Raw genomic sequence first — 8,662 nt, forward strand, 5'->3', positions numbered from 1 at the left:
TTCTTCCTCTACGTGCTGCTCTACTAGCACATCACTCCCCTGTAGTTCAACAGCTTCCATAGCTGCACTATCCAGCGGAGCTTGAGGTTGCTTGGGAAGCCCGGTGACACATGTTTTGAATGTCAATCCCGAACTTTCATCGACTGGTGAGCTCGACCGCGATGTCGATGAGAGAGAGACCTGCGCAGCCTCCATTTCCAGACGAAATATCCTTCTCTCTTGCTCCATTTTTTGCTCCAAGAAGGCTCGCTCCATGCGAGCCATTCTCAGCTCTGCCTGTACAACACTTGCTCGTCGCAACGACGACGCAGACGAGCTGATACTACTGCCAACAACACTGGCTCTGGTTGACACACTGCTTTCAGACACGGAGTCCACGTCCGACAGGCTTCCTGGGCTCAGACGACTTGCGGGTTCATTTCCCTCGTCCTGAAACCGTACAGGCAAGACACCTTGGTTGGATCGCGAACTTCTTCTTGGCGCAGCCATGTCGATCCGGCTCGAAGGACCATATGTTACTGAACAAATCAATGACTTCTCCAATCAGACTGTATTCAATATTCCATCTTCGGACAACAAGCACTAGCTCAAAAACACCAGCTTAGAGTTCAACACAACCGTTTTCAAAAAAACACATAACGGCCAAGACACCATATCTCCAGCGCTGGAGAGCAGCGGAATAGCGAAAACTGCGTGAAATGCGTGCAATTTCATCCTTCTCCAGCCATTTCATTTTTTCTCGATCGCAGAGTTTCCATTTTTTCACTGTGTACTGTTGAGAATCCTACCAGTGAAACCCACGCAAATTTCGGTAACTCAGCATGAGGAAAACTTTCAAAAATCTCATCTTTCGCGTGGCACTCCTCCGCTTGGTAGATTTCAGCCGTGATTTGCCTCAGTAAATGTACATGCATGCTGGTTCAAAACCCTTGTCCGACCAATTACGATGGTTTTTAGCCTAAATCGGCCTAATTTGGGTTTAAAAAGGCCAGTGATAAATTGTTTCTGGATACACTGTAGTATGAAGTGCTTTGGGAATTAGGAGAACTCTAGTAAATCTCTAAGGAGTGAGCAAAGTTTGCTAGTCTCTCTTCGGTGTTGTATGCATTTGATGTTTTATGTTGATGTGTTTCCCTATTTCTTATCCTCCATGTTGCACACACCAATACATTGGCCCCCCTCTCCCCTACAAGGTCGACATGGGAAGCTCTGGGAACTGCGTACTTGAATCGCGGTAGCTACTCCTCAGCACTGAAAGCTTTTCTACGTTCAGTTCAGGTATGTAATGGTTGTAGTGCATTTTGTCAGGACTTGATCACATTACATGTATTTGTCCATGTACACGGCACGTGGCTCGCACAGTCCAATGTTCTGTGTTCAGCATGTGTTCAGCATGTGTTCAGCATGTGTTCAGCATGTGTTCAGCATGTGTTCAGCATGTGTTCAGCATGTGTTCAGCATGTGCTGTATGCTGGAGTTTGTGATATTATTATGATGTCGTCACGTGACGTCACTATTATACTGCATGTGGATGCATGCAAGGCTACACATGCCAGAGCTGATTGCTGCGCAAGGACTTCTTGCTTTGCTCTCGATTGTGCATACTTGACGCTATTTCACTGGTAACTAATTGCTTGTCTAATCTAAATATTTCATGGCGCAGTGACCCCCCACCGTAGATCCATTGAGTTCTGATTGTCCATGCATCCCTCAGGTATGACACCAAAATAATACAATGCCTGATGCTGAGAACACAAGACTGCACATGATTTTGACTTGATACTTATATATCTGTGTGCATTCTGTGTGCCTGTGTGCCTGTGTGCCTGTTGGTCTTTGTCTGTGTCTTTGTGTGCATGTAGCTGTCGTCCAGTGTGTATGGCTTGTGCAAGTAAGTATAGATCAGATGGACCATGATGACTGTGATCACACTAGCATTGTTATACAGTAACACTGGACGCCGAAGAACGGACTGCCGAACAACATCCAGGCTAGAAAGTACTTACCGGTACTCCGGAAACAAAACAAAAAAACTCCGTGACTTTTGCATTCATGTTCTTTAGAGTCCTGTGCTCAATAACTGAGTTTGGTGGAACAAAAAATACATCGCGACAATGAGTGGGTATACATGTACTGCTTTGGAGTGTGTACACTGTTATACAAGAGAAATTGCATCGCTTGAGTATCGCTCGGAGTCACCACCGCTCGTTTCCTCGGTGGTCAATTCACCAGAATTGACAGGTCGATCGAAGTCGCGAAGCTTTTGTTTCCAGAGCAAGCAGGGTGGCACGATATCTGAAATAGGTGGTCAATTATTTGTTAACGATTGAGTTGTCGGGTATAGGGACTATCTACATGTGTCAATTTCATTGACATTGTGCTACTTTCCTCTCTTTTCTCAAAACGCAATAGTGAAGCACTTCAGAATAATGAGGTCACGGGTGCCAGATCACTTGAAATCACAGTTCTCCGTCGTAGAATCATGATTGGAGTTGTGAGTGGCTGTATCGTGCCTGGCGTGCTCCCGTCTGGATCTGCTACTGCATACATAGCAGTCTTTATGTCTGTTGTAGTAGAGGAAGTGGAGCGGGTTTGCCGATACCTGTTCCTTGACTTATTGTTTTTTGCTTGCATTCTCCAGAATAGCGGACATCAAGAGCAGACTTGGTTTGAACAGCGAAGCAATAGTTGATTATCGCCGTCTTCTGGAGATGAACGACACATACCTGCCAGGGTTGAAAGGTAAAGCATTTCGAAAATTTGGTAAAAAAAAACACATGTCCTACTGGTGTTGTGACTTGTCCTCTAGCCAACACTGTTATTTTGAAGTACATGTATTCATTGACATGGCTGGAGCATCAGTTTCAAGTTAGAAAAGGCTAAGGTGACCTAGGCGAGTAGGTGAAATATTCAGTCAAGGTCTAAGACTCTATGACATGTGCTCTCACATGGGCGTAGGAACCGGTCCGGCAGGCCCGGCGGTCGCCGGACCAATAATTTTCGAATTTTTTATTCTATTTTTTACATTCAACCTTGTTGATGGCTTGTCGACTCTTGTACAGGTACCATGTTTTACATCGACAATGCGGTGTATCATCAGCATGCATATTCTTATTTCTCATATTATTCTGTAGCATTAAAATATGGCCTTTTAGGCCCAATTTTCAAAAAAACCCGCGGAAGGACCCCCGGACCCCCTCTCACAATTTCGCCACGCCAATATTAAACTGCTTCCTACGCCCCAGTCTCATTGGGTGCGTGCATGTCTATTCAGAGAGAGAGAGAGAGAGAAAGAGAGAGAGAGAGAGAGAGAGAGAGAGAGAGAAGTGTTGTTATCTTATGTGTGCGTATATCCTTGCAGGCTTGGCTGACTCCTTCCTCTGCCTTGCCAAGGACTGCATGGCCAAGAACTTTGACAAGACGGCCGTCGACTGTGTGAGTGAAGTGCTGGCCGCCATTGCTCGGTAAGCTAGCCTAGTGGTTGTGCTTCATTAACGGTCTTGGATGTATTCACGAATGCAGTCTTACAAGTCTCTGAAGCACTCACTCAACAGCCTTGTTTTATGCGGGATGACTGTACTTTGCTATGTGAAACATGAGAACTGGACACATGTCTTTGACATTATTCAGCCTTTCAAAGTTTGTTCAGCCTCGGTGCTGGTTGAAGTGAGGATACGGTGCAGAATTAGAGTTCTCTGGCTTGATTGTTTTTATGTTGTTCTGTGTTGTACTGGCACAGTGCTGCTGCCATCAACCCAAGACTGATGTGCTTGTGGAAGTTGATGGGCGACGCTTGCATGCTGCTGGTGCCACTACCCACCGATGTGCTGCAAGGGTAGGAACATGTGGTGTGCTGTGATAGAGAATAATTCCTATACTAGCATGCCGGATATGTGTGCTACAGCTCCTGCTGTTGCTTCTGCCGGAAGGTTTTTCAAGTGCTGTACATGTTCTGCGAGTAGTACCACGATGAGTGTCCAAGTATTGGAACTGGTATCAGTGTACTTGGCAATACATGTAGTCACTAGTGGGCAGTGTGGCATAGTTCACTCCACTCTACAGTCTACACCGTACTGCAGTCACATTATGTTAGTAGCGTCCTTAGCTATGCTGACAGCTTGTGAATAAAAACGTTTTCTTGAGCCCAGCAGAGTATGGTTACTCGCTAAGTTGTCTGCTCATCGCAACCAACCTCTATAAGCAAACAGTGTATGATCCTTACGCTTATCTCTTCCAAGAACAGTCCTGTATCGGGACACTATCGCAGTTGGTCTATAGGTGTGTTGAAAGTCTATTCTGATAGTGTACTAGTAACCCTTACATCCATACGCGTATAGTGATGTTCCAATGCTGTCTCTCTTTCAATGTGTGTTCATAGTTGCTGGTAAGTGTGACGTATATGAAAGCATGCAGTGAGCCGTACACTGGAGAACACAACCGAAAATCCCAAGATTGTATGTTGACAAGACATGACATGCACGGTGCGATGTACGACAAGCAGTGACCTGTGCTTTTGGAGAATGGACGTATTCGCATAACCGGAGTAGGATTGTAGACTCACAGCCCTGTAACATTACTCTGTACTCTGTACTCTGTACTTGTTTCTGTTTTCTTATGGTGCAGGCTATGTATTCCTTCCATGTTCTCCCAACTTCAACATCCATCTAGCAGAATGGATCTGCTCTTGTTAGCAAGCCGGTAAGAACCAAGATGGTTATCAAATTTTTTGTGACAGATATGTGGAGTGAGGTGACTGTTGTGTGTGGGTGTGGATGTGGGCGTGGACAAGCAGGCGGATAGGTGGGTGGTCGGACATGCACGTGATCTATTGATTTGTCGAGAATGAGAGAGGGTAGGGGAGGAGACAGGGATCTTGCTTCTGAGAAAAACAACACAGACACGACTGGTTCTACTTTGGTAGCAGTCTAGCCTGCATACATAGAACAACAATTTGTTCTGAACATTGACCATTGTGTGTGGATACTGGGTGATGATGTGTGTGGGTGCGTGCGTGCGTGTGTGTGCGTGTTTGTGTGTAATCACAGAGCATATGCGCAATGTCAGCAAGTGTGTCCTGATTCGGAGTACATGCATTGGGTATGGCATGACATTGCTGTCAACTGCTATGAGCAGATGAAGGTGAGTGCTTACAGATCAGATCTTTCTCTGTTCTCTCTCTCTCTCTCTCTCTCTCTCTCTCTCTCTCTCTCTCTCTCTCTCTCTCTCTCTCTCTCTCTCGTTCTTGTCACCGTCACGACGGTAGTATGTGCAGTTCGAGCTTTTCAATCATGTTGTCCTTTTGTTGGCTGCGCTCTGTTGTTTGTGTGTGTGTGTGTGTGTGTGTGTGTGTGCGCGCGCGCGCGTGTGTGCGTGTGTGTGTACGTGTGTGTGTGTATGTGTGTGTGTGTGTGTGCATGTGCATGCGTGCATGTGTATTTTGCATTTGTCGTTTTTGATATTCCCAGGATGAGGCTCGAGACCAAAACCGAGAGAAGTTAGCACAGCAGTCTCTTGAGGTATGTGCGTGAAACCTTTGTCAATCGTGACTTTTTGAGGTCATACCTACTGGTATCTGGTGTGTGTTTTGGTGATAACGGAAAACAACCCTGAGAGCAAACCTGCTTGATTATTCTGTAGCATGCTGCAATGGCCAGTTTGCTGCTGCAAGTTAGCTGTTGCCCTGGTTGACACACCTGTATGCATTGCCAGCTATTACTAAGCCAAGTGGTTCCAGCAAGAAATGTGATTTCCAACTTCATTGTCCTCAATGTCAAGATTGTGCTCACTGAGGTTCGTTCCAAGTTTTGCTGCTCATTCTCGGACCTGTAAAGTCTTGCGAAAGGAGACATGATTTCCCTTTGGCTTAACCCCCTATGAGCAAGACTACAGTGATAACAGTGGTAGCAAGTGAAACTCAACCTCAATGTCATGCATGTCAGTGCTGGACCTGTGCCAGACCTGTGCTGGACCTGTGCTGGGCCTGTGCTGGAGTTGCACTGCTGGACCTGTGCTGGGCCTGTGCTGGAGTTGCACTGCTGGACCTGTGCTGGAGTTGCACTGCTGGGCCTGTGCTGGAGTTGCACTGCTGGGCCTGTGCTGGAGTTGCACTGCTGGACCTGTGCTGGAGTTGCACTGCTGCTCCAGCACTATGAACACACTACTAGACTTTGCAGTGCATAATGCTCTGCTTTGTTCACGGGGTAATACTTCACTTGCCAGCATGTAGCCTGCTGAGACCAGTGTGTTGTTACCAGCACTCAGCAGGCCCTACCAGTCGGGCAGGTCTATGTGTGTACACTGTATTTATGTGTTGTATACCGACAAACTAATACACCTGTTGTACAAGTGCTTTGTAATCTATTTTCAAAGAAATAGAGCATAGCCGTAGCAAGGGTCAATGGGTACGACTGTGACACTTTTCCGTGTGCTGCTACGGGTACGAGTAACGTGTGAGTGACGTCGTGTTCGGCTGTGTGTTTTCCGTTTGTTGTCTTGGTGCATGCAGGCTATTCAGACTGCGATCCGCTTGCGCCCGGATGATTGCTCTCACTGGAGGACGCTGGGAGTGCTTTGTACTCATCAAGGTATTGCTAATGACTTCACATTGACTTTGCGCCAATACTGTAGGGTGTGTAATTGGGTGTCCAGACCTTTTGGCTATGGAAGAACGATATCACCACAAAAAACTGTACACACAATATATTCGTGCTCGGAAGTATTTGACATTTTTTTGTGCTTGCGACTTTGATTGAAAAGCTCCTTCATGACGTCACCTCCATTTGAACTCAGTCAGTCATCCCTGACTTCTGACATTCCTGAATCTAAACAGGTGTTGAGCAAACCTTTGCATTACCCGTGCATGCCATCCAATCATTCACTTTCTTCATCAACTGATCCAATTGTTTGTTCACTCACTCGCTCACTAACTAAGTCTCTAACATACCCGCCATCTGCACTCACATCCTTTGGCTGTCCTTCTCACTCACTCTTCTGGGGGTTTTCCCTTCTTTCTCTCCAGCGATCAACCGACTGGCTTTGGCACAGCATGCATTAATCAAGGCACTGCAACTTCAGCCCGATGTACGTTGACGACCAAACTATGTAGTATTCCATGTGTAATACACTACTCATATTCTTGTCTGTCCATAAAGTATTCCGTTTGGCCATTGTGGTACAGTCTTATCCAAGCTGACGTAAATTTTCCGTACAAAGTCGCAGTACCACAAGCGCCAGCCAGAGCCTTACATTCCTGTTTCTTGTTTCCCAGTGTCTGGCCATGCAAGAGATGACCTTGGTCCTTGAGCACATACTTCTGGCCAGGGAATACTCCCTGGCTCTAACATCTAGTCTGTTTGTCTAAAGTCAAAACTTTACTTATCCAGTCCTCTTTTACCCAGGTCTCTTGCAAGCCTGTGGGAGATCAGCTGCAGCAGATGTGCAGTAAACATCTACGTACTACGACAAAAAACAGTCATGTGCTTGCAGGTGTCTTGTCCAGGCTCTTAAGTAATTCAATGGTACTGACACTGTAGATGGCGTGCTCACTTCCCTCTCTCTGCAGGATGCGATGACGTGGTCCAGCCTCGGCTCTCTCTACATTTCCCAAAATAACATCGAGGTGAGTGCACCTGTTCTACTTGTCATATTCACTGCCCATCCCTGTAATGTTGTCTTTCCCATATGGTCTAGTGGTTAGGATTCGGCGCTCTCACCGCCGCGGCCCGGGTTCGATTCCCGGTGTGGGAACATTTCTTTTTCTTTTTCTTCTTGCACAGTCTTTTTCGTGTTCCGGAAAGTTCCGTTGATCCGCCCCCTCTCTAATTGCCGCCCCTGTCGATTTTCTGCCTGTGATGCGATTTCGGCGTACACAACGAAATGCAACGAAATGTGATATTGAATCGACGCATGGCACTGCTGTACACAATGCGTGCGAGTGCAGGATGAAAATGTGCACAATGCAGCACATCGAGTCAGAACTTCCACGTTGTTGTACGTCGTACTGCACTTGACAGCCTTGATCTAATTCCCGCCCCCTGCGGAAAACCCAGCTGTGAAGCGACATGGTGTGTGTGTGTGGGGGGGGGGGGTGGATCAACGGTACTTTACGGTACTCGTGTACCACATTATACTATACAAATATTAGTATACAGTAGTTTATCAAATGGACACGGGTTGTGGATGGAAAACCAGGAAGGGGAAGGGAAGCTTACTCCATGTTCCTTGTTTCTTTGCCCACATTTTTCCTGTGCAAGTGCAGCTGGCTCACAAGGCGTTTGCGAAGGCACAGGCTGTCGACCCAGAGTGTATCAGTGGCTGGCTGGGCCAGGCTATGGTTGCGGAGTTGATGCAGCATGACGAAACCCAGGATCTCTACCATCATGCATCAGACCTTGGCTACCATGTGAGTACTGCTAGTATCAGGTACTTCAGTACACATACTGAACATAATGGTACATGTTTGTGTACATTGCTACTGTCGTGGACATGAAAATCCGTACGGGCAATTGTTTCCAATTGTTTGCTTACATGGCCATAGCCTGCTTATTCTGGTCACTTGAGAATTTTCAAACCTGGGTCAGGGATGTGTACCCAATGTATGCAGCTGGTACATGTCATGAACCAGTTGCATACATTCATGTCTTTCCCATATGGTCTAGTGGTT

At 46.5% G+C, this 8,662-nt stretch overlaps 1 protein-coding gene and 2 non-coding genes across 3 annotated transcripts in view; all 3 read left to right on the plus strand.

The window, feature by feature from the left end:
• Positions 1-8,662, plus strand: part of LOC135814158 (superkiller complex protein 3-like) — a 53,773-nt gene that overhangs the window by 19,574 nt on the left and 25,537 nt on the right. The window contains exons 18-29 of the mRNA XM_065327234.1: positions 1,194-1,278; positions 1,863-1,891; positions 2,642-2,742; positions 3,362-3,464; positions 3,740-3,835; positions 4,624-4,698; positions 5,046-5,139; positions 5,466-5,516; positions 6,506-6,584; positions 7,019-7,080; positions 7,562-7,618; positions 8,258-8,401. Coding sequence (XP_065183306.1) covers positions 1,194-1,278; positions 1,863-1,891; positions 2,642-2,742; positions 3,362-3,464; positions 3,740-3,835; positions 4,624-4,698; positions 5,046-5,139; positions 5,466-5,516; positions 6,506-6,584; positions 7,019-7,080; positions 7,562-7,618; positions 8,258-8,401 — 976 coding nt within the window. The remainder of the gene's footprint in view (positions 1-1,193; positions 1,279-1,862; positions 1,892-2,641; positions 2,743-3,361; positions 3,465-3,739; positions 3,836-4,623; positions 4,699-5,045; positions 5,140-5,465; positions 5,517-6,505; positions 6,585-7,018; positions 7,081-7,561; positions 7,619-8,257; positions 8,402-8,662) is intronic.
• On the plus strand, positions 7,675-7,746 carry Trnae-cuc (transfer RNA glutamic acid (anticodon CUC)). Its single transcript has one exon. It is a non-coding gene; the product is annotated as a tRNA-Glu (tRNA).
• Positions 8,643-8,662, plus strand: part of Trnae-cuc (transfer RNA glutamic acid (anticodon CUC)) — a 72-nt gene continuing 52 nt past the window's right edge. The window contains exon 1 of the tRNA in view: positions 8,643-8,662. This exon is cut by the window's right edge and continues 52 nt beyond it. This is a non-coding gene — a tRNA (tRNA-Glu).

This window comes from Sycon ciliatum, chromosome 4 (assembly GCF_964019385.1).
Source record: "Sycon ciliatum chromosome 4, ocSycCili1.1, whole genome shotgun sequence".
NCBI lineage: Eukaryota > Metazoa > Porifera > Calcarea > Leucosolenida > Sycettidae > Sycon > Sycon ciliatum.